Source organism: Hyperolius riggenbachi, chromosome 5 (genome assembly GCF_040937935.1).
Source record: "Hyperolius riggenbachi isolate aHypRig1 chromosome 5, aHypRig1.pri, whole genome shotgun sequence".
Lineage (NCBI taxonomy): Eukaryota > Metazoa > Chordata > Amphibia > Anura > Hyperoliidae > Hyperolius > Hyperolius riggenbachi.
Window position 1 is genome coordinate 329651074 of NC_090650.1, and position 26935 is coordinate 329678008.

The window sequence follows — 26935 nt, forward strand, 5'->3', positions numbered from 1 at the left end:
ACAGATTCCATGGACAACATCACTCCCTGTCCAAAAGGGGACAAGATTAGGAACAGCTAAGATGCTGCCCAGAACTATAGAGGACCTGAGGTTGAGCAGTATAGTATCACCCATGGTATGAGAAGAGATTTTTCAAATACTTTTTAAACTGTATCTGTAGTTTTGTCAGGAAAGTTTCCTAATATAATGATGTGTCACAACTTTACTGCCAACTACATGGAATGGTAATGACTACATTCTGTACTGCCATGATGCCGGGGCCTAGAGATCCGTTTGGTAAAAAAGTGATAAATTGCAGCTTTACACTTTTCCATAAATTGATGGCAACACATCACAGCACAACACAAATAGCAATTTCAGCCACCTTATAAAAGGCACAAGTATACAAACAACCTGCCCCTACCTCCATTTGGCTGAATGGTGTCAAATTGTGTTAAAAAAATCTACACATTAATTACAAAAAGTGACCATGATTGCTAGCCAGGAGTTACCCAAAGGGCCCATATGCAATTCACTCCTGAGTTTTCTCCTAGATGATATTTTACACCTTGTCATAAAATGCCTTTTAGACCCCCAGCAAGCAAGAAAATACTCCAAATGATTTTGATGGTACTTTTTCACCAACTTGGGAGTACTCTTCCAATTGTAAAATGCTTAAAAGTTATTTTAAGCAGGAGATGAAATTACCTCCTGGGAGATAATTCAGGAGAAAAGTTGATTGCATATGGGCCTTGATCTCACCACTCCTGCACAGCTCCATAGACTTTAATACCACTCAAGAACTGACCAAAAGGACCACACAGCTATTACATAAAAAATGCGATGAGTCTAAGGGCAACAATTACAAATTTTCTTAAAGACACAAAATTACTTCTCAGATATTTAACATTCATTTATGAGTGGGGACCGTAGTTGTTTATTTTTCCACAGTGGCCACTTCTAATTTGTTACACAGATTTGAGGACTTCTAGCTGATTTTAACTTACACATTCTTGGAGATAGACTCTAACAAAAGTTAGATCTTCCTGTAAACAGCTTGTCTAATGCCCATTGTAAGTAAGTTATATCTACAGAGATGGAAATTAATGTAATGTCTGAACCACTAGGCTATTTAATATACCATTTAACACAACAATACATGAATACTGCACATTATCACAAATTGTACACAGTTTACTGACAAGTGTAGCTGCTAAGTGTTGTTCATTGTGAAGATAGGAGTGGTGGGTGGAAACCTCGCCTTACTCACCATTTGTCAGACTTCAGTCTAGTTGATTGTTGATGAAAGAACAAAGCCAATAAATGTAGGCACAGCACATAGTCATGTGAACCGGTTTAGGTATCAATTATTTATGCTGCGTCCTATAAATGACTAAATATGCTCTCACCTACCAGTAGAATTTCCAGTTTAGTTTTAGCAGACTGTATTCACAGGTGGAGCTCTCTCCTCATTTACCAGGAAGGTGCCTGTATGGGATGTAGCTTAGGGCTCTCACTTTTTGGAATGAAAGTAGACAATGTAAGCACTGATTTTTTTTTTGTAATAGGGAGACTAGGATGGGTAAGGGAATTATACAGATATACGTTTTTATTTAAGAAAAAAAAAAGTTTCCCTAACATGTTTAATGACAGCAACATCAACGCATTAGCATGTGATTATGAGTCATTGTAAATAATACTGCTGAGAATCAAAACTTGATGATGCTAACACAAAATAAATGGTTTTGGATGCTTCATTTATTACGCATGTGATTAAAAAAAATAAAGTCGCAGTATCATCTAACATAGATACATGGTGATAGTGTAACCCGTATGAAACCATATTCCCAGGCTCTGGCTGAGTAGAATCCACCAGACACTGACTCAGATGAGATTATCAAAGATTTATTCGCAACCTAACAGTGGTCACGGTAGTTGCAATCAACCAAATACACTTTAATGTCACAACACACCTCCCATTAACATCAAAGGCCACTAATACACAATCTCTAGTCTTCACAGCCGGTGCACTGGTAAAACCTGCGGAAGGAAACGGTTAGTTACACAGAAATTATAGTGAGCTACAATAGGTCTTCTTGTACAACAATCAACCACTTTACAGCATATACAGATCACAGTACCGATGTTGGGCGTGGGCTGGGGATAGGGCTGGTCTACTGAACAATTCAGTCCAGTACCTAATCAGTTCTCAGTCTCTCGCAACCAAGTTCAGCTATCTTGCTCAGCAAAACCTTGGGGGAAACTCGTGACAGTTCGCAATATGGTACTGAATAGTTAACAGTTCGTTGGTTGGTCCAATCAGGACATTCACCTTGCTCCAAGATCTTGTAGACTCTTTAGGTTGTATTTGTAGCACTCAACACACTTTACTCTTAATACCTCCCCTATGGATTGGGCTCCCCAAAACAACAATCAAAATAAAATTAAATCAAATATTTAAAAAGGGTTAAAGCAAAATAAAGAGAAATAAAATAAAATATAAAGTGACCAACCACCCCTCTATACCATCAATACCACCCTCCTGCAATAGAACTTTCTTTAAGTGCACTTTGGGGTCAATTCACTAACTGGTGCTAACCTAGTTAACACACCTAAAGGGTTTGGGCATGCTAACTAGGGTGCTAACCAGTTAGTACGCCCAGAGTTTGCACGCTGTGCGGTGCGGCGAAAACGTTGCGTGGTGGGATGTTAACATCGCACCCTTCAAGCAGTAACTCTCCTTCGCTTGAAACGTGGCCCCCGGTGACCTGTAAATCTCGCACCTGGTGCGCCAAAAACGGCACAGGTGGTGCGACCGAAACGTCGCATCGATGCAACGTTTCGGGTGCACCGCATGCGCCGTTTTCGGCGCACCAGGTGCAATGTTTCCAGGGCACCGGGGGCCACGTTTGATGTGAAGGACAGTTACCATGCGAAGGGTGCGACGTTAACGTCTCACTGCGCAACGTTTTTGGCGCACCGCACAGCGCGCGATCTCTGGGCGTGCTAACTGGTTAGCGCCCTAGTTAGCATGCCCACACCCTTTAGGCGTGCTAACTAGGTTAGCACTAGTTAGTGAATCGACCCCTTTGACTTTAAGGCTGAATAAGCTCTAAACTTTGTGATGTTGCAACAATTGTATTCCAACCTAATCGGCTTGATGTCTTGATCAGGTATCACCTGGTTTCTCCTGCAGTATACTTTTAATATCACAAGATGTAATATAACACCTCCTCTTCTACTTAGCTTTGTAATACTGACAGGGTCTCTTTAAATATCAGTCTCTTTGTGATTATGCAGAACACACCAACTGAAGAACATATGAAGTTTAACTCCTGAGTTGAAACGGACTTGACAGGGACAATGTCTCTATGTAACAGGAATATATGCAAGCGGGGGCTGGGTCAGCTTAGCAGGGTACTCTATGGAGGCTATGAATGTCTATCAGTGACAGCAGGGCCTGGACTTTTATAATCAACAGCAACTTGTCTCACTTTTAGATCAGCAGCTTTCTTCTACACAAACAACTGTATGCTCAGCACAATGTCTCCGTGACTGTACAGCGCTCTCACACAGGCAGTCTTAAGCAATACCACTTAGGGAAAGGGTTCTGACCTTTCCAGGTTCTAGATTGCTATCTTCAGCAAACTTATACTGGATTCTGGTTACTAACTGTACACACTTTGTGGCTTAGGTTTGGCTCTCAGGCCTATACACATCTGACTGCGAATGTCCTTAGGTCAAGGGTATTCCGGGTCTGCCGCCTTCGGCCTCCGGGTAGGTGTCCTGGCCCACTGCCGCTGTCCTTACTGTTTACTCTATCTGGCCGCTGGGTCCCCCTAGCTTCTGCGACTGCAACGGCCTCTCTCTGCACTGGTCTGGCCTCCCTCCCTGCTCCGCACTGCTCGCTCCTGGTCTAAGTCCTCTCTCCTCCACGTTCTCTCTCGCTCTGCTCAGCTCCAACCAGTTCCCTCCAGTTACACCTTCCTAGGCTCTTGCCCCTGCGCCTGCGCTGTGTCTCTCTGACAGGCTGTGCGGGGCTCTTGAAAGCTCCAGCAAATTCCCCTAATTTGCATACTGTGGTCGCTTGGCAACTGACTATGCGACCTTTCTAGCGCTTAGTTTCCCTTCTCATACGCCATTTTGGTTCCAGCAGCTTGCTGGAAGGCACCACACACATATTAATACTTTTGTATTCTGGAGCCCTCTTTTGGGTGGTTACAACTTATGTTATCATGTGATGTGCTTAAATCATGCTTGCTTCGTCATTAGTTAGCCACTCACAATAGAATTCTGGGAATGACAATGTATGTGGCCAATACTGATGTAGGCCCCCATTTACTAATACTGGAGAGGCGTAAAAAGCTTGTGTGATCCAGCAAATCTGGACTGGATTATGTGAAAGGGGAACTTCAGCCTAAACAAACATACTGTCATCAAGTTACATTAGTTATGTTAATTAGAATAGATAGGTAATATAATCTTTTTACCCACCCTGTTTTAAAAGAACAGGCAAATGTTTGTGATTCATGGGGGCTGCCATCTTTGTCATGGGGCAGCCATCTTTTTGGTTGAAAGGAGGTGACAAGGAGCAGGAGACACAGTTCCAGCTGTCCTGTGTCCTGATTACCCCTCCCAGCTGCACACGCTTGGCTTCAAATGTCAAATTCAAAATGTAAAAAAAAAAAATTGCACCAAAACAGCAGAACGAGAACAACAAAATCAGAAATCCCATCATGCTTTGCACAGCATCTGGGGAAAAAAGCCCGGGCAGTTTTCTTCTGTGCAGCTAAAAATGAGGCTTGTATAAGAGAAAAAAAAGTTCTGATGCTGTGAAACTGTTAAAGAAACACCAGGCCTTTTCAGTGCTGCTGAGTCGATTTTTAGTCCGGAGGTTCACTTAAAGTATTATTACTAATCCATTGGCAAAAGCTTGCAAATTTTTACCTGTGTCATATCAGGTGAGGAATACTTAAAGCTTAGTTAATAGGTGTCATGCAATTGAAATCATGTTAGTAACCTAAATCTTTGTGATGAATCCTGGCAGTCCTTGATATGTCACATACACATATTACTTTAGGTGCCACGCATACCCCAAATGGAACCTTGACACTAATAAGAGTTTACATTTTTACAACTCTATCCAAAATAAAAGGTTTTGGCTGAAGTGGTATTGTCCTCAAAACATTTGTTTTTTTCTGCTAAAACATTAAGCACAGTAAAAATGAATATTAAACACTGCAAGACTGTTCTGATGTCTTTTGAGTGCATATTCCCACCTCACTGAAGCTGACTGATATCATTGCATGCTGCAGGAGTAGGACAAATTATCAGATGTATTCCTAGAGGACTACTTGATGAGCAATAAAGTAGATAAAGTTATCCCCCTGGCTACAGCAGACGCTTTTCTGCCTTGTTTACACAGTTTATACACTTCCAGTTCAATCTGATGATTCTGCCCAGCAATGGTAGGCTCATCATTTAGCAGCTAAATGAAGTGTAAGGCTGTGTTCCCACTTGAGCTGAGAATGGACATTTTTTCGTCCGTTCCTTGCTCATCGCAAAGCTGACAGCTTTATTTTATAAATCGGAGCCATTCACACTTGTCACTCTGCAACAGATCTGTGGGATCCATTGCAGTAAGCGGGCCGCACTTCTGTGCAGTCCACAATATAGGGGTAACGCATTTGTCCCAGGCTCCAGCCAGACTACAGAAGACCATCAGAGTAAACACTACACTGGCCGCTCCCGCTGGCCGCACATGATCCAGCATAAGTGGGGACAGAGCCTGAAGCATGAGTTTTAACCCTTGAATACTAGTCAGATGGTTTGGGTTGTTAATTTTATGTTTTAATGCTTTAGACTATAGGTTAAATTTGATGACAAAACACACTCCAGGGATCGAATTTGGTAAGGAGTACCCATAGGGTAGGAGCAGCATAACAGAAGGTTCTGGTTCCATATGTTTTCAGGAAGGCGAGAAACTGATATTATGGAGAAGCTGGTTTGTTAGTAGCCTGGGAGCAGCATTCTGTGCTAACTGTAGGCAGTGCAGGGAGAAGGCGTTTAATTTCTGCAATGTTCCTTTGGTGAAAGGAAAAATGAGCATCATTTACCAAGCAGAATGGCTTCACACCTCTGTCACAGAGACCTGGCTGCAAATGTAGGCTCTATAATACTCACAGCTGTAAAAGAACCTATTATTATTTAGATAGTGCCGACATCTTTCTGCAGCGCTGTACACAGTATATAGACTTGTCACTTAACTGTCCCTCAGAGGAGCTCACAATCTAATCCCTACCAGTGGTGCTCAGCAAGATTTCAGATATCCGAACTACCCAGATAATCCGAACTTTTTCCACTATCCGAACTTTGAATAGCAAGTCGGATATTTTTTAAAATCCGAATAGACTATCTGAGCGAACTCGGATTTCCCATCTGAAATCTGGGCGGATAGTTTCTTCAGATATCCGAGCAGAAGCCAAAATCACTTTGAATGTTAAAAAAATCCCTATCGAAGGCAGTCAGGCCTAGAGAGAGAGAGAGAGAGAGAGAGAGAGAGAGAGAGAGAGAGAGAGAGAGAGAGATATTGGAAGCATTTTAAGCCATTTTCAGGTCACTTCCGGTTTTCTATCCGGATATCTGAATCCGGCCGGATATCCAGGATATTGGGTTCGGATATCCGAGTTTACTCGGATACCAAAAAGTTCGGATTCAGATATCCGATTCGGATCCGGATACCTGGATTTTAAAAAGGGGTATCCGAGCAACCCTGATCCCTACCATAGTCATATGTCTATGTATGTATTCTGTGGTGCATGTATCATAGTCTAGGGCCATTTTTTTAGGGGAAAGACAACTCACTTATTTGTATGTTTTTGGGAATCCTATAATAGGATTACACTAAAATCATACCAATACCAATATGTAAAATGACTGAAGTGAATCAACATGTAGTTCATCGACACTTGCCAATAATGAAGGCTTTTTTCTACAGATTTTTCTATAACTCATTATCATTTACAGCTAGACATCTTATCTTATGAGCTCCTTTAAAGGTCATAAGGTGCACTATACTATTCTTTGCCTTCAGAATAAAAACAATTAAAAAGTCCCAAACCTGCCACAACAAGCTGTGAGCAAAAAATTGTGTCATTTTACCTGCTAAATAATCTTCCAAAACTGCTCACTCTCAGGTGTATGACTAGCTTGCATAACAACAAGCAAAAAAATCCCCTAATTCATAAAGGTTATTTAAGTGAACTCTTGATGATTGCTACTAGTATGATTTCATCTGTTAATAACAGTCACGGAGCAAATTGTAATCAAAATATGTTTGTGACCTAATCAGCAGTGATCTCATGACAATGAGTATCAGCATGCACTGGAATGCCCTTACGCTGGGAATACACTATGAGTTTTTATAGCAGATAGATGGCTCGAGAGATAATATCCGACAGGTCCGATCTGATTTTGATTGTTTTTCTGATCGATTTTCTCATAAAAGTGAATGGAAATTGATCGGAAAAACAACTGGAAAATCGACACACATACACACGCATTAAAGCTGCTCTGCTTCATGAGTTGGTAGGCCTTTATACAGCCTTTTATTACTATTTTGCTTACGGCTTGTAATATTATTTCTAAAGTGAGAATGTTGGTTCACTGGAATCAGTGTACTTAGCTATTATTTATCTATCGGTTATAATACCCTGTGTGCAAATGTGCACATCACAGTATTCAACTGTATGATTCAGGCTGGTACTGCTACAACTGCATCCAAGGTTACCAGGGTTACGGGGCCTGAGACAGTGCTATTATGCTACACGATGCTCCACCACAAGCTCAGGCTATACACATGATGGCCTAGTGTTTAGACCCAAGGACCTATTCATGTTTTTGCTCTGAGTGTGATTTTACATGGGACTATATTCTACTGTAGTAAAGTATTTTTAACTTATGTGGTTGATAAAACAATATAATTTTTAGAATATCCTTAATACTGAGTGGATAGCAAACCACCCTGCTCTTAATGGCAGGTATAATATATGTGTTTATTTAATTAATAGGGCTAGGTGTATGGGGCAGAAGGAACCCATGAGCCCACCATCGGGGTGGGGGTTTTTTTAGGTTTTTTTTTTATTATTATCATTATTTTGATTCATGATGAATATTTTGGTGTTACTGTTATACCCTAAGAAGTACCTGGTTTAATATCATGGAAGAAGGGTATGGTGATCACCAAGTTACTTTTTACTGGTGTTCCTTTATTTTTATGGTACTGATCAGCACTGATCTCATGAAAATGAGTACCAACACCAATGGATTGTCCCCTTCCTGCTTCACATTTCCATAAAGACTGCTCTGCTTCTTAAGACCTTCTAGAGTGGTGACATTTGCATGCAGGCAAAAAGTATTAGTATCTTATTGACCATCTGCAATAGTAAATAGTTTGGCTTGTTTTGGTCTAGAGCACGGATGTCAAACCGGTCCTACGAGGGCCGAGATCCTCACACATTTTTGATACAGCTCAAATGAATTGATGGGTCTGAATCAGGAAAGATGTGGTCCATCAGGTAGAACACATTCCTTTCTTTCTCAGTCCATCCTAAACACTGGCATGGATCTGGCCCTCTAGGCATGGAGTTCGACATATGTGGTCTAGAGAAAGGAAACAGAACCTTATGCAAACGCAACCAAGAGCATTTTACTAGTTGAGAAACAACAGCAGCAATTACACAAGAGCTCATATGCAATTACCCTTTTCGCCTTAGTTTTCTCCAAGATTATATTTTCACACTTTATCAATAAAATTCCTTTCAAACCCCCAGCAAGCAAGAAAATGCTATATTTTAGTTCAATAGTACTTTTTTTCTACTACTTTTGGTACTTTTTTAATTTCAAAATGCTGAAAAGTCACTTTAAGAACAGATTAAAAATTATCAGCTAGGAGAAAACTTTGGAGAAAAGGTGAATTGCATATAGCCCAAGGTGTTGTCATCTGCATCTATCCTTTCCTTCCATAACACCAAGAAGACAAAATCTGTTGATAATGTTCCAAACCATTTCACAATCTTACAGAACCTCCTTTCTTTGCGATCAGGCACAGCTTCTGATCTATATTTCTAAACAAAGAAATAAGGTGTATACATTGGGACATATTTAACAAGAAATGTGCAAATACACCTAGAGTAAAAGTGGGGCAGTAGCTCAAAGTCACCAATCAGGCTTCAAATAGTAAATGGAACACAGATTCTGGTTCCTCTTGGCAAGTGTACTACAATCCTTCAGTTCTCTCTGACCTGCCTTGATAAATCCGAAGAACACTAATTATCAAGTAATAGCATGCATCCAGTCGTCCTTGCCAAAGTAATTATTGTGGGTGCAGCGTTTTCAATGTAGTTATGTTCTCATAAACACTTTGGTTTACATAATAAGTTATAAGAAATATTTGATCCTTTTGCTTCTACTTGTATTCAGTTCATAACTCATTTTGCTTCCATGTTGTTTTCGTACCGTGTGACATATTGCAGGGCTGTATATGTGATGTTTCGATGTGGTTAAAAATGTAACAGAAGCTTAAGATGTCTTCTTCATTGTCTATCTCCATCAAGCCTTCTGTCATCTTACACAGTACACAGACCAGCTGCATCTTACAGCTCTTGACTCAGAAACACGCTGCTTAAAATGGGTGGTGTGTGATACATGCCTCTGGCTGTGTGACTCTTGCCTCATTTATGATTCATGGCACAGGGTGTGTATTGCTGTTCCCAGATCAAGTCTCTGTCTGTGCCCAACTAGTACACAGCCCAGAGTTCCCTCCGCCTCCTACATCTCAGTAATATCACCTAGCTACAAATCACCTAGCAACATAAAAATAATACTAGGGTTGATTTATTCAAACTGAAGCAGGTAAAACTGTAGAAAAATCCACCAATCTTGAATTTGCTAGATTTTATTAAAATTGGTGAGTTGGTGATCCAGAACATGACTAGAAATGACTAGATCCCTTTGGTTAATTAGAAAAGCTTAAAAAGGAACTGTAGTGAAAATAACATCACAAATAAAATGTCTTATTGTTTGCAATATTCATTTATAAAGTATTTAGTCAATGTATGCCCATTGTAAAGTATTTCCTATTCCTATGTTATTACTGATGGCATCTTGAGGGCTAGTTCACACTCGGCGCTTGTAGCGCCGCTAGCCCTAGATCGTGCTCGGCTCCGCGATGGCGATTTTCAACTGAAATCTGGCGATTCTGCTGCAATTTGCACTTCTGATCCCGTTCAATTGAACGAGAATCACAGAGCAATCGCCCCCAAAACGCTGCATGCAGCGCCTTTGCGATTAATCAAAGTTGCAACCGCTGCAGTGTGATTGTATCCATAGGGATACATTGTAGAAGCGCTTTGCTGATCGCCGGCGATCAGCAAAGCCGGCGATCAGCAAAGAGCTGAAGAATCGCCCAAGTGTGAACCAGGCCTTGGCCCTGCAAGGTGATCCCTGCACAATGTTCGTTTACTGAGAGTTCTATGCACAGAGTAGGATACTGTTTGCTTGGTAGTTGGGAAACATTTTTATTTCCCACAATGCAACAAGCTTAATAGACAGGGAACTATCAGGACCATGACCTGACATCACACTGTGGGAGGGGTTTCACCACAATATCAGCCATACAGACCCCCTGATGATCTCTTCCAGAAAAGGTAAAGATTTCTCATGGGAAAGGGGGTATCGGCTGCTGATTGGGATGAAGTTTAGTCCTGGGCTAAAGTTCCTCTTTAAATAGCTGCCACAGCTTTTGAAAATCAGTGTATCCTATAGCCTCACCGACACCTAACAGTCAATTATAATAAAACATCTTTTATATTTAGAAACCATTTATGAAAGAGAAAGGCAATGTGTTGACTGCAGAGATGCATCCAATACATGTGGTGTTATTATTATTATAACTACTCTTCACCGATTCTTAAAGGAAAGGTTCAGGGAGGGTGGGCAAAAAATAAAAATCAAATTCCACTTACCTGGGGCTTCCTCCAGCCCGTGGCAGGCAGGAGGTGCCCTCGCCGCCGCTCCGCAGGCTCCCGGTGGTCTCCGGTGGCGCGCCCGACCTGGCCAGGCCGGCTGCCAGGTCGGGCTCTTCTGCGCTCCAAGGCCCGGAACTTCTGCGTCCCACGCCGGCGCTCTGACGTCATCGGACGTCCTCCGTGCTCTACTGCGCATGCGCAGTAGTTCTGCGCATGCGCAGTAGAGCCCGGAGGACGTCCGATGACGTCAGAGCGCCGGCGTGGGACGCAGAAGTTCCGGGCCTTGGAGCGCAGAAGAGCCCGACCTGGCAGCCGGCCTGGCCAGGTCGGGCGCGCCACCGGAGACCACCGGGAGCCTGCGGAGCGGCGGCGAGGGCACCTCCTGCCTGCCACGGGCTGGAGGAAGCCCCAGGTAAGTGGAATTTGATTTTTATTTTTTACCCACCCTCCCTGAACCTTCCCTTTAATGTGTACAGAGTGATTTTTAACTGCTGGGCCTGCCAGGCAGGACATTCCCACCGCATCACATCCACCTGAGCATAAATGGCTACATACGACCTACATAATGCCACAACCAGTGCTGCACACACATGGAAGTATTTATTAATTCCACAGCAAACACAATTCCACAGCAAACAAAAAAGTGTTAGGAACCATGATGAGGGTCATACAACATTGGTTCTCCTCTCAATGACTTGAGCACACTGACTCTGACCAAGCAACTGCTTTATGGGTCTATTGTTGTAGTAACATTCCATCAAATTCCACCATTTCTTGTCTTTTCGATGAATGATTTGTTCCACTTGTCATCAGATTGTCATCTGATGCAGACCCTGTTAATCTGAGAAATGTCTAAGCCACAACATAAAAATGGTAATCACTCAATCAGACTAAAATCTATCATATAATGAGCTCACAAGGCTGGACAAATACACAGAGCAAAATTTAAAGAGACCAGGGCTCAAAACCCACAGATAGCCAGCATGATTATCCAATCCAGCATGATTGTTTTAATTATGTCACTCTCACGTATGAAGTAGATACAGTATACATAGATTGCGTTAGATGGCCTTTCCCTAGGTCCCTGTACTGGAAAGGTACTAGTAAGTAAATTCCACCTTGTATTTAAACCATGATCTCCAGAGTCAAAGGGGGCATTCAGGAACAGCATATTCTGAATGGCACAACTACATTACTGGCCGTAGGTACAAAATGTATCCTAATTCACTACACACAGCCATGAACAACAGGGCTAAGATCCTGTGAGACAGAGACACAGGTATTGGCAATGCAAATCAGTGAGACACCATGGTAGTAGACGAGGATCAGGTGACAGCAGTGGTGAGATTGAGATAGCAGTGCCAAGTGACACCAATATCAGAAAGAAAGAATATAAGGAGGAGCTGGATAAGTAGCAAGGCCTGGAAAAGGAGTGAGAGAAGGTCTAGAAATTAGAGACCCAAGTAAGTACAGTGGTGGTAGGAGCTCTTGGGACTGTGAATCCTAACTCAACTGGGAGAGTGGTTCCAACATATCTCAGGAACAGCATCAGAGTTCTCTGTCCAGACAAGTACAGTGCTAGGAATGGTTAAGATACTGTAAAAAAAAAACCTCAAACTCATCTATCAAGCCATTTATCTAATAGCTTCTCACAATTATAAACTATTTTCTCAGTTGTGCCATTAGTAATCTATTTGTCTGACCACCATAGATCTAGGTGATGTGCCTGGATCTATGTGCTTCTTCTTGCAACTTACCTTTGTGTCCAGGGTTTATTCCAGTGCACTCCCTCCTTCCTCTGTCTGTGCCTATTGTCAGTATGCACTCAGCTTATGCTGGTGTGTGCATGGTGCGCATGGATATGTTTTTTTAGCTCCCTTGAGGGATTATTTTCATGCACTATCTGTCCCAAGAGAGGACGACAGGATTTGTGCTGCGTCCTAATCCTTAGATTGGGCTGATGCAATGGATGTTTTGCATGTTTGCACTATGCATGTTACAGGGCCAGAGTTGGGACGCCTATGAATACTGGGGTACCTCGGCGCAGTGTAGGAAACTACGCAAGAGAATGTTTTCTTTTGTACCAAGACCCCATCTTTTAACTTACAGTAGCTGTAGGGAGAGCAGTGGATCCTGAATGATTGATTTCTGTGAAAGCATTTGTATGAACATTTGCATTTGCACCACCAAACTCCTCATCCATGCCCTCATAATTTCCCTCCTTGACTACTGCAATGCCCTTCTGTCTGGTCTCCCTATGACCCGAACTGCCCCACTGCAGTCCATCATGAATGCGGCAGCCAGAATTATCCACTGTGGCGGATCCCCTCCTTGAATCCCTCCACTGGCTTCCTATCCAGTCCAGAATCAGATTCAAGATACTGTGTCTGACCTACAAAACTGTCCACAAAACCTGTCCAACCTACATTTCTGATCTTACTCAGAGGTACACACCTAGCCGCTCACTCCACTCTTCCAATGAACTTCGCCTAACCGCCCCCCGCATCACCCAGTCCCATGCACGCCTCCAGGACTTCTCAAGAGCTGCTCCAACACTATGGAACTCCCTACCTCCACCCATTAGGGCAGCCCCCTCCTTTAACATCTTCAAGAAGGCCCTCAAAACTCACCTTTTCACTCTGGTCTACTACCCCTCCCAAGTGCTCTAAACCCACAGCTGAACTCCCCTACCTTTCGTGTCCTTACCTCTCCCTCTAGATTGTAAGCCTTTGGGCAGGGTCCTTTTCCTTTTGTGTCCTACCTGATCATGCACCTTCATTACTGTGAACCCATGCTATGCATCTGAGTAAACCTAACTTGCCTAATATCCATGCTCCCCTCCAGTGACTAAGCATTACATTGTACTCATACTGTGCTGCATGATCTGGTCTTTCTTGTATTCAGGTATTGTCATTTTGCTGTATGTCACCCCTAAATATTGTCTGTAACCTAAACTAATGTCCAGCGCTGCGTAATATGTTGGCGGTTTATAAATACAATAAATAAATAAATGTGAGTGTGCAAACTGACTTTGCTATTTTGTTGAAAGTAAAAAAAGAGGTCCATTACTCAAACCACACAAAAGAATTCCAGAAACCAGGGAGACAACCAGCAGCACTCTGATCCCTAGAGGGTCCAAACTCACTTGCGAAGAAGAAAGGTAGCCTGGTCTCCACCTGGATTTGCAATTTTAGCTTAGTTCATTGCATGGTATCATGGCCACAAAACAGCATAATTTGGCAAAGCCCTGCGTGCTGAAACATAATGCTGTTTTGTGGCTATAATACAATAAATGATGCTAAAATCGCAAATCCTGGTGGAGACCCGGCTACCTTTATTTTTTATTTTGTTGGCCACACCCCTAAGCACCTCCCTAATAACTTATTTAAATGGCATTACTTAAGGCGATGTGCCTGGATCTACATGTTTTTACTTGAACCTTTAGGTTTTTAGGTGGAGATAAACGTGCGTGTGTGTGTGTGTGTGTGTGTGTGTGTGTGTGTGTGCGTGCGTGCGTGTGTGCGTGTGTGTGTGTGTGTGTGTGTGTGTGTGTGTGTGCGTGCGTGCGTGCGTGTGTGTGTGTGTGTGTTTATTTATTTATTTTCTTTTGAGGCACTCATCAATTTGTATTGCGGTTAAAGTCTTTAGAGGGTATTCACCATTGGTAAAATGTACATGCGTACAAGGTAGACCTTAAAGGACCACAATCACAAAAATTGTCAAATTTAAAATACGAGTAAACATATACAAATGACAAGTACATTTCTCCGAGAGTAAAATGTGCTATAAATAACTTTTCTTATATGTTGCTGTGACTTACAGTAGGTTGTAGAAATCTGACAGAACCAACAGGTTTTGGATCAGCTCATTTCCTCATGGGGGGTTTTCCATGTTTTATTTATTTTCAAAAGCAGTTAGTGAATGTAGTGAATGGCAGTTGCTCCAGCCAACTGCCAAAAAAGTGTGCAGCGAGTAGGGAGGCTGGCTAGCATATTTGTATAAATTCTTTGCAGGGAGTGTCTTTATAAAGAATAAAGACCATTCTGAGAATCCCCCAATGCCCCCATGAGTACCTGAGCTGGTCCAAAATCTGTCAGTTCTTTCATATTTCTACTACCTATTGTAAGTGAAAGCAACATAGGGGAGAAGTAATTTATGGCTCATTTTACACTGGAAGAAAAATATGTCTTATTGGTATGTGTTTACATGTATTTTAAATTTTACATTTTTTTTGCGATAGTGGTCCTTTAACCTCCCTGGCGGTAAGCCGGACCTACGCTTGGACTAGCCACCACAGAGGATCACATGGATTTTTTTAAATGAAATGTGATTTAAATGCTTAAGCTAGCACTTGGCTAGCTAACATTGCCCCCAAAGTTCACCGCTCTCCACCGATCGGGAGGGGGGTTGCCGCCATAATACGTACCCCCAGGGATCCCGCAATGGCGCAGCCTCCCAATCAGCTCCAGGCTTCACTATGGGGAGGATCGGGACTGCGCATGACGTCATGACGTCAGACGTCATGTCCGATCGTCACCATAGTCACGAGTGAAGCTGAATGGAGAAGCTGCGGCTCTTGCGGGATCGTGGTGGGGTAAATATTGCCGGCGGCGATCGGGGAGTTTAGCTAGGGCTTGGGGGCATAGTTAGCTAGCGAAGTGCTAGCTTAAGCATATAAATTACATTTTATTTTTAAAAAATCCTCCCGCGGATGCAGCCTCTGAAACTGCGTAACACCAGGGAGGTTAAGTGCACTTGTGCACATATGTAAATTTCCCTGATATTTCACTTCCTGTGATAATAAGGCAACACATATGTTTTTGTACCATTATTTTATTAGCATTATAAATACACTAGTAGACCCAAGCCCATTTAAAAACGTGCTCTAGGTCTTTTTCCTGCCGCCGCCAGTGCGCATGCGCACGCCCGCCACCGCAGCACCCGCCCGCCTCGCCCACCTCGCTCCCTGGTCCCGTCCAGCTGTCCGCAGTAGGCAAATAACAGGGACAGCTGGACGCAGCAACACAGGGAGATTATAGTATAGGATAATTGCAGATGTGTTTTAAAATGTTTTAAAATTATTTTAGGGCTGTCTATTAAGTGAGGGTTTTGTACTTTGCATTATGCATCAGTAAGCATTAGTAAGTCAGTTCAGATTTTCTACCAGTGCTATATAGTTTGCCTAGTTGGTGCAGACTCCTAAAAGCCCCATACACACACTCAACAGCGGTCTTTTAGGCTCTCACAACTTTTCTTGTGAAACAAGTAGAAAAATCTCTTGCTATTGTTCAAGCAGCTGATAAGAGCGATAAGAAGTCAATCAAAATGTTGAATTGACTTCTTATCAGTCTTATCAGCTGCTTGAACAATAGCAAGAGATTTTTTTTAGGTGTTTCACAAGAAAAGTTGTGAGAGCCTAAAGACCGCTGTTGAGTGTGTGTATGGGGAAGAGTTCGGACTGCTATGAGTCCAACTAATAAGAAGGAATAGGTTGTCCACTCCTTGAAAGTGCTAGCTGTCAGTAAAATCAACTTATCATATTTTATAATATATCTATTCTTCAGCATCTCTGTATCTTATTGTAAATATTTGGAATGTTGCTTAACACTATGCTATTGCAATAATATACAGTATATCATTTTACTTAATTTCCTGAAGGTAGCCAGTGAATATTGAGAGGCAGCAAAACAATTGGTCACCACCAGTCACAGCTGTTTGTGCACCATTACTTGTATTCATTGTGGGTGATTTTGCAGCCCAATCGTCGATTCGATAATTTTATGGAATTGGATGAAAAGCGGTGCAGTAACAAGCATGCGCGATCAACGATTTCACCGATTTCAGGCCAAAATCAGTCAAATGTATCAATCAAGCAAGCTGGAAAATCTTGGGCAGCCAACAGATTTCTCTCTGATCAGCTTCTGTCTCCTGGCCAATCTGCCTATACATCGCTAGTTGGATGGGCACCTTTATACTTTGCTACTGTAAATACAGTAATTACTTACAGGCACCGGGGGGCACATTGTCATGTAGAGGGTCAGCGGCAGAGGCTGTGTCACAAGGTCAATCCCCTAGAGACTTCATGCTGAAATCGATCGGTCATTGGCCTGGGGTGTAGGGGCAGCCAACAGTTTTCTCTCTGATTAGTTTGGATCAGAGAGAAATCTGTCTCTCGGTTGATCTGCCTATACATCGCTAGATGTAGGGACACCTTTATACTTTTGTACTGTAAATACTTATAATAATCTTATAGTTAGTGCAATTATTTACAGTAATGTGGACTAGTTTGTTGGTGGACTAGTTTGTTGCATCACTTGGCGTTTCTTGTTTTCATGATATCTCATATGGTGGCTCATCATATCAAGAAGATGTATACGTATTCTAATACTTATAATACTAACACATGGCTATTTTTTTTTCTTTTTAGATATCTCTACAGTGCAGTTGTGAATGGACAACAAAGGTATTGTAGAAACATGCATCTTTAAATGTTTTAATTACACATGTATTAATATTTAAAGTGTAGTTCCAGAAACCATAGAGATAATAAGGTGATATAGCTCCATCCTGCCAATGCCCGTATTGTACAGAAGTAATTTAGTCAGGTGAAGCTTTTTTGCCCTTCTTCTTAAAGCACACCTGAAGTGAAAGGAATATGAAGCCTGACATATTTATTTCCTTTTAAACAATGCAAATTGCCTGGCTGTCCTGTTGATCCTCTGCCTCTTATACTTTTAGCCATAGACCATGATCAAGCATGCAGATCAGGTGCTCTGACGGAAGTCTGACAAGATTAGCTACATGCTTGTTCCAGGTGTGTGAATCAAGACACTACTGCAGCCAAAGATTAGCAGGACCACCAGACAACTGGTATTGCTTATGTGATATAAATATAGCAGCCAGGGTGAAAAATCAGTGATATCTAGGACTTGTAGCAAGGTTTGGGGGAGATTAATGTTAATATAGAGTAGCACTAAAACAGTATACACTGGTTAGGAGAGTTAGAATTTTTCAATAAGTTTGTTTATGAAGGAGCTTATCTTAATTTTTGGTTGCAAGGAAAAGCTGTGTTCAGTAATACTAAAAAGAGGAACAAAGGCCATGTGGTACTACCGGTAGCTTGTGATCCCAATGTGCCTAAGTAGCTGACCTAAGGCAAGGAATTAAAACGAAACCAAATTGCAGTCTAGTAGTAACTGTAAGTTATAATCGATATTACTTACATTGGGTGGTTGCCCAATTGCAGATCACCCCTGGAAAAGTTCATTTTGGGGGTTTCCAAATCCAACACATGTGCAGGATGGATGGCAACCAAGAGCAGATGAATACCATGATCCTGGAGGACACCTTTGGAAATCTGCCATCTCCAGTCCCACATCACTAGAGTAGTGGAAAGGCAAGGATGGTTGTGCTCTGATTGGATTCTAGCCAGCAAAATACAAAGTCACATAGAGTTGATGTATTTGTGAATTCAATATTTTCATGCCATGGCCCATATGCAACTCATTTTTTCACCTGATTTTTCTCCTAGAAGATAATTTTTCATCTTTAAAATAACTTTCCAGTACTTTTCAACTAAAAAAGTACCAAAAAGTAAATTAAACAGTATTATCAAAATTATTTTGGGTTTAAGTATTTTCTTGCTTTCTGGTTGCTTAAAAGGCATTTTATTGACAAGTTTAAAAATACCACCTAGGAGAAAAAGTTAATTGCATATGGCCTCCTGTATTCATAGATGCGTTTGCATCAATGTTTCTTTCAATATGCATGAACAAGCTAATGTTGAATTCATAATTTGACAGAAAGATCTCTATTCCTTCTTGATGAGATATATTTTAAAGAGTGAGATTTTGTAAAATAGGGAGCTGACTGTGCTCATTGCTTTTACATTACAAGGTGACTTCCTACACACAGTATTATCCTGCAGTGCAATCCTCTTCAGCATTAAGGCCAGAGCTGAACCAACAAGGTTTTATCCCCCCAAAATCCCGGGGCAAAAATCCACAACTTTCCAGGACGTGGATTTTTGCTGCCCAGGGGAGGCAGAGCTTTGTGCAGTAGCTCTGCCTCTACTCGCGTCAATCTCCGCGGATCTCCACCTCTCCCTGCCCCTCTCAGTGAAAGAAGACTGAGAGGGGTGGGAAGAGGCGGAGATCTGCAGAGAGTGACGTGAGTAGAGGCAGAGCTACTGCACAAAGCTCTGCCTCTACACGCAAGGAACCCCAAATCTTGCAGCCAGGGATTTTGGTGGGGTTAAGACCTCGTTGTGCTATGCGGATGCGGCATTTCAGCTATGGCCTTATTGCTGAAGATGACTGCTATGTAAAAAGAGCTATTTTTTTACACTTCAGACTCCCAGACAGCTGAAGCTTGGGTACAAAATCAAATACTTACCTAAGTAGAGGGAAGCCTCTAGATCCTAATGAGGCTTCCCTCAGTGTCCTCCAGTCTCCCATCGCCAAGCGCGGACCCTGTAAACATTACCGACAATGGGTTGATTGTCTGTAATCTGATGGGGGGTGTTCTCCTCTTCAAGCATACGTGCCTACTGTGAAGGCATGGCAGTGCTCACATGACTGCTCCAGAGGATCGGAGGATGCAGAGGGAAGCCTCATTAGGATCCAGAGGCTTCCATCTCCTTAGGTAAGTACTTATTTCTAAATCCGAGCTTCGCCTCAGGTTCTCTTTAGGGGAGAGGAAGAGGAGGTAATAAGAGCATGATAGGAGGGAAAATCATGGCAATCCTGCCTGTCTGAACATTTGACTTTAGCTAAGAGCCAGATCTTTCAAGTAGTTATTACATAGACCAGGGGCGAGGTGAGGAATGGACAATACACAGAGTTAGGTGGCACCAGCATGAACATACCTTTGCGCTAACCTTAGATAGCTTTGTCTTTTTCATTGTTTTAACAATGTATTTAATTAAATTTAGCATTGTTAGGTGCATAGAATTTATATATGACAAATAGAGTTGGGCCGAACGGTTCGCCGGCGAACGTGGTTCGCGCGAACTTAGGTGGTTCGCGTGCGGGTACCGCACGCGAACGTTTTGCGGAAGAAGTTCGGTTCGCCCCATAATGCACCTGAGGGTCAACTTTGACCCTCTACATCACAGTCAGCAGGCCCAGTGTAGCCAATTAGGCTACACTAGCCCCTGGAGCCCCACCCCCCTTATATAAGGCAGGCAGCGGCGGCCATTACGGCCACTCGTGTGCCTGCATTAGTGAGAGTAGGGCGAGCTGCTGCAGTCTCTCATATAGGGAAAGATTAGTTAGGCTTAACTTCTTCCTGGCTGCATACCTGTTCTGTTCAGTGAGCCCTCAGCCCACTGCATACCTGTACTGTGATCCTGCCACTGCATACCTGTTCAGTGATCCTGCCACTGCATACCTGTTCTGTGAACCCACCCACCACCACTGCATACCTGTTCAGTGATCCTGCCACTGCATACCTGTTCTGTGAACCCACCCACCACTGCATACCTGTTCAGTGATCCTGCTGCCACTGCATACCTGTTCTGTGAACCCACCCACCACTGCATACCTGTTCAGTGATCCTGCCACTGCATACCTGTTCTGTGAACCCACCCACCACCACTGCATACCTGTTCAGTGATCCTGCCACTGCATACCTGTTCTGTGAACCCACCCACCACTGCATACCTGTTCAGTGATCCTGCTGCCACTGCATACCTGTTCTGTGAACCCACCCACCACTGCATACCTGTTCAGTGATCCTGCCACTGCATACCTGTTCTGTGAACCCACCACTGCATACCTGTTCTGTGAACCCACCCACCACTGCATACCTGTTCAGTGATCCTGCTGCCACTGCATACCTGTTCTGTGAACCCACCACTGCATACCTGTTCTGTGAACCCACCACTGCATACCTGTTCAGTGAACCCGCCACTGCATACCTGTTCTGTTCAGTGGACCCGCCACTGTATACCTGTTTAGTGAACCCGCCACTGCATACCTGTTCTGTTCAGTGGAGTTTGGTGTGTCAGTGTGAAGCAGTACCTTAATTACACTACCTGATTGATGTATACACATGCAAGATGTTTTAAAGCACTTTAGGCCTGTCATTTAGCATTCAATGTGATTTCTGCCCTTAAAACGCTGCTTTTCGTCAAATCCAGATTTTTCCCGGGGACTTTTGGCGTGTATCCCACTCCGCCATGCCCCCCTCCAGGTGTTAGACCCCTTGAAACATCTTTTCCATCACTTTTGTGGCCAGCATAATTTTTTTTTTTTTTCAAAGTTCGCATCCCCATTGAAGTCTATTGCGGTTCGCGAACTTTAACGCGAACCGAACCTTCCGCGGAAGTTCGCGAACCCGGTTCGCGAACCTAAAATCGGAGGTTCGGCCCAACTCTAATGACAAAGCCCCAGTTATCTGGAACTCAATAAACCAGTAACCGGCAGTAAACTGATGAGACATGGCGGTGTGCATCTTGCTCTCGCCCTTTCTCTCATTAATGCAGAACAGTGCACAGCGGTAAACATATAGCAGAGCTCCGGTTGGCATCCTTTTGTGTTCTTTTCTGTTCTTACTCTGTAGGTTCCCAGTGTGTCAGCTGACACGCATTGAATCATGTGCATGCATCGGGAGCATCTGTAAGCAGCTATAAGAACAGAATGGGATGGCACCTGGAGATCTGGTGTGTGTTTTCCACTGGGCACTGCTCTGCATTAGTTAGATGGGGGTTGATTCACAAAATCATGGTAATACTGCTGTGCACAGACAGCGCAAGGCAGTATTACCCTTATTTCTTTCCACGAGTAATGCGAGTTACACTATTAGCATGACCCACAATACTCGAGTAGTGCAACCTTTACTATGGGAGTGCACTTTACTAATGAGCGTTACAGTAGCAATAGTCACGCTGCTCGAGCACCGCAGGTCGCGCTTATGGCGTAACTCATGGTACTTGCGGATGGATATGAGGGTAATTCTGCAATGGACTGTCTGTACACAGCAGTATTACCGTGATTTTGTGAATCAAACCCATAGAGATCTTTGTTGCATCCTCTGTAGGTCCCCAAAGTGTGTCACCTGACATGCATTGGGTCACATGCATGCATCAGGAGCCATACGGAGGATACAGCAGAACAGAAACTGTAAACTGTAAGAACAGAAGATGATAGCACGTTTAACTCTGGTCCCATGCACTGCTCTGCATTAGTGAAATAGAATCCTCTGGAGTTAATATCATCCACTTGAGCTATAGGGAAGTATGGACATTACCTTGCACATCAGTTGTCCTTTCAGTTATAACTGATAGCAACTGATATATAACTGACAGAAGCTGATATATTTCATATCTGACAAAATCTTATCATAACTGGAAGGAATCGTTGTTAGAAGAAAATGGTGAGCTTCTGAGAGGAACAGACAATGAGGTAACTATGTAATATTCATTTGCAGGTACATAATCTGTTTATTTTCAATAATGTAACTTGGTTCAGGTTCCCTTTAAGGAGAGAGATGCTGACTCTGTTGCCCCAATCGAGCAACTTTTCTTCTCTTTTCTACTATGTATTAATAATCAGTTTTGTTTAGGCAGTTGCTGGCAAAAATCCAGACATCCCTTTGTTATCAATAGTGTTGCTTGCAGCAGAGCAACATTGCTATTGTCAGTAAAGAGACACTATTGTAAGTAATAACAAGGGCGTTTACCTGCTTGCTGCTAGTGACTAGGGAAAGAACAACCGTGTGCCAATGCCCTTAGAAATTATATACTAGCTGTTTAATGAATCAAAATCATGATCACAAAAGTAATATGAATTTGATAAGGACTGGAACACATTTAGATGTTTACATAAATCCGGATATGTCTAACTGAATATGTTTTTCCTATTTGTTGTAGAGGAACATAGGGAAAGATGCAAAGGGACAAATCATATGGGAGAATTATCATTCTGGTAGAAGACAAAAGCGTGAATGGATCATACCACCTGCAAATATGAGGGAGGAAGAAGATAACAGATACAGGAATCCTATAGCAAAGGTATACAGTACATTCAGGTTCAATACGTTCTGCTATATGTACAGTGGTAGGGCCCAGTGTAGATTTTATGCTGCTTACAACCACTGTAGAATGCACAATAATCACATGCCACTGTGTGAGAGAGGTGTAAGCAGAAGCAAAGGAATGCTATGAAAATGACTGGCTTAAAACACACAGCGAATAAAATAACTTCATGTGGGCCCCTAGAGTCCAGGGGGGTCTTGGGGTGGTTGTTACCCCTGCACCCCCTATGTAGGATGTGTGTGTGTGAACCCCAGCACCACCTATGTAAGAGTGTGTGTGTGTGTGAACCCCAGCAGCATCATTATTAAAGCTGATCACCTCTGAGATACAGTATGTATCAATGTGATGGGTCCTGTCTGAGATGGCCATAGACTTAAACCCTCACTCCAGGCACAAATAGTTTACTAGATTTGTTTACGCATTCAGTTGCAGTCAACCAAAGAAAAAAGAGGCCCTTTAGAAAAGCACCACTCAGCTAATAGTAAATCTGGTCACAAAAATAACTCTTTATTTATACACATAGAATAAAGCCACAACATATGAATCATCTGAGGTATGTGTATAGGAATGGGGGTAAATCAATCCACATATATACACCCATAGATCTATACCAATCTAATTAAAAACACTTAAAAACACATATTATAGCACAGCCTCGCCATTTGGTCCATATTGCACATCATCACATAAATAATACAAATAATCAATAAATAATTACAACTAACTCCACTCAGGGTTTGTATCAAGCCCTTGAGACGGAGGAACCCGGGTTCAGTATAAAGTGCAGTGCATGAGTATGTGAACAAAACATCCAAATTAAACATATGACATATATACACATCAGAGTACTGGTAATATGATAATACTATGTGCAGTGGTGGAGCAACCTATAGATAAAGTGCAGAGTGCAAGGGAAGAAACCGTGCTAGAAGGTGAATAATACTTAGACCAGGTATGAATACACGGGAGTGCGTTGAGGCAAGGCAGGCAGAGGTTCCCCTCACAATAGATCCCACTAGTTCCGCGGATATCCGTCCGCTTTATCAAGGAGAGGAGAGCATGTTTGTGCAGCCGCCATCGCGGCGTTTAAATAGAAATAGGAAGGATAATGCGCATCAAGAGACCCTTCCGCCGGAAGTGACATAGGCGATGCATTGGGCCGGAGAAAAGAGCGGAAGAGGAAGAAGCCCAGCGTAACCAGCGTGACACGCAAGGAAGTAAACAGCGTGTCACGCAGATCTAAGTAGTGCGTGTAGTACCACCAGCATCCACAGGGAGTAAAAGATGCCCAAGAGAATTCACAATTGGTCCGGCTGGGATAATAACAGCGTGCAATACCGCCAGCTGCCACAGAGTGTCAACCTATATAGACAAGCATAAATAAATCACATAGGGGAGAAAAAGACTGTTAGAAAAGACAAGACATTTGTCAAAATACACTCAATACCAATATTTAACATATGCTATGTCAAACACTAAAGGCAAAATACCTGTAGTACTTATATATAACATTTAGCCTAATAATGTTCTGTCCATCCCACAGTTTAAATAGCTAATCCCTATATCCAAAGTCTTTGATCAAAGAGGGTCTATCATAGGCCAGATCCAAGCAGTTCAAACATTAAAGAAGTATGTATATCCATATATGTATATTTCCTTAGATGCAAAAGGGATGATCCGGGATAATAAAGTTCATTCTCATATCCAGATTATAAATTATCAGGGCCCAAGGGCACAGGACCAGATTTCCTTGAAATATTTATATCCATTTTAAAATGTTCCCAGAGGTAAACATCCAAACAAGAGTCCAATATTCACCAAGGGATACAGAAGGATTCAGGATAGCAAAGTCCGGGCAAGTGTCCAATGTTCAATAAAGGGCATGATAAGAGGCAACATAAAGCGTTCATATTGTCCAAAGATCCTCCACACACAAGGGAACATATGACCATGACCATAGCAGACTTAACCATAAGGGGGGCATATATCTATCATATTTGATCAAATCATTGTAGACACATTCAGACAATATCTATAACAAAAAAGAGAGGGACAAGTGAACAAGTCAGCAAGAGGTACAGACATATATAAATCAACAGATCACAATGTCAACCCTTAAAATTCATCAATAATCACGGGGGACACTGAAAATATATATATCACTCAAATCTAATATTACCCCAGGAAACCTGACCAGTCGATCTCCTCATTTATACCTGTCGGGCTCATACTTTTGAGCTGGTAAATCCATCTTGCTTCTTTTCTGAGTAGATTTTCCACAATATCTCCCCCTCTTATATTCAATTTGATCTGTTCAACACCACATACTGTTGTTCCTCTAATCCCTCCTCCATGCTGATGCAAAAAATGTGCTGCCACTGATGTTAAAGGTTTTCCTTCATCCATATCCCTCTTGGCCAGTCTAATCTTCGAAAGATGTTGCTGAATTCTGGTTTTTAATTTGTTTTTTGTTTGGCCTACGTAAATCTTATCACATGGGCAAATTATGGCATAAAATACTCCTTTACTTTGGCAGTTAATATAGCCCTGGATTCTGAAGCTACTAGTGCCTCCAGTGTCCAAGATTTCCTTACGTGGACGCATCAAGTCACATATGTTGCATCTGCCACATGGGTGACTCCCCTGTAGTGGTCCCCTGCACCTTGTAGTACCCCTCTTAAAAAAACTTGAACATACCTTGTCCTTGATATTTGGACATCTTTTGGCTGTTATGGAGGGGGCAGGGGTAATAAATTTGGCAACATCTACGTCCATCTGTAGGTTGGGCCAAGTTTTGTCAAGTATATGGTACACATCTCTCCACTGATTGTTAAAAGTAGTACTCAATCTTACCACATCAGATGTCCTTTTTGGTGCAGATACCAGGAGGCTTGATCGATCTGTGGCTTTGGCTCTTTGGTAGGCCTTCGATATAACACGTCGGGGATATCCACGTTCCCTGAACCTGTGTGTCAGTACATTGGCCTGTGTACAAAAATTATTCATATTAGAACAAGTCCTTCGTATTCTTAAAAACTGACCTGTAGGGATATTATCCCTCAAAGATTTAGTATGTGCACTCTCATAATGTAGCAGCGAGTTGACAGAGGTAGGCTTACGAAAAAGATCTGTAATTATACGTCCCTCCTGATCGATGCTGATCCTAATATCCAGATATTCCATGTCTGCAGAAGAAATATGTTTTGTCAGAAATATATTCATGTTATTTTGGTTGAGCTTGTCTATAAATTGGTCACACAAGGTTCTTGGCCCTGTCCACAGCATGAACACGTCATCAATAAATCTATACCACCCCAAAATATAGGGGTGGTAAGATTCAAGACCAGCACCAAACACTACCTCTCTTTCCCAATAGCCAAGAAACAAATTGGCTATTGATGGAGCGCATTTTGCGCCCATGGCTATTCCACACACCTGTTTATAATAAGTTCCATCAAAGATAAAATAGTTGTGGCCAAGAATAAAATCCATTAACTGCAATAGTAACTGTTTTAAGTCCCCTTGTTGATTTTCCTCCATATTCAGGAAATATTGTACACTTTTCATAGCCCAATCATGTGTAATGTTTGTGTATAAGGCTTCAACATCAAGACTTACAAGTAATGTGCCTTCCGGAACCGTCATATCGTCCAAAGATCTCAATAGGTCGGAACTGTCCTTTAGATGGGAATCCAGGCTGGTCACATGATGTTGAAGGAAAAAGTCTAAAAATTCACAACAAGGCGCCGTTAGACTCCCTATGCCAGACACTATTGGTCTGCCTGGTGGGCACATACTATTCTTGTGAATTTTAGGCAAAAGGTAAAATGTGGGGATAACTGGATGTTTGACCCATAGAAAATCATATTCCTTCTTAGAAATGATCCCCCTA

The 26935-nt window shown here is 42.4% G+C and overlaps 1 protein-coding gene across 1 annotated transcript in view; it reads left to right on the plus strand.

The window, feature by feature from the left end:
* The window catches only part of DSG1 (desmoglein 1), a 121940-nt gene that overhangs the window by 31348 nt on the left and 63657 nt on the right, over positions 1-26935 (plus strand). Inside the window, exons 3-4 of the mRNA XM_068237307.1 lie at positions 17434-17469; positions 22879-23019. Of these exons, the coding sequence (XP_068093408.1) occupies positions 17434-17469; positions 22879-23019 (177 nt within the window). The remainder of the gene's footprint in view (positions 1-17433; positions 17470-22878; positions 23020-26935) is intronic.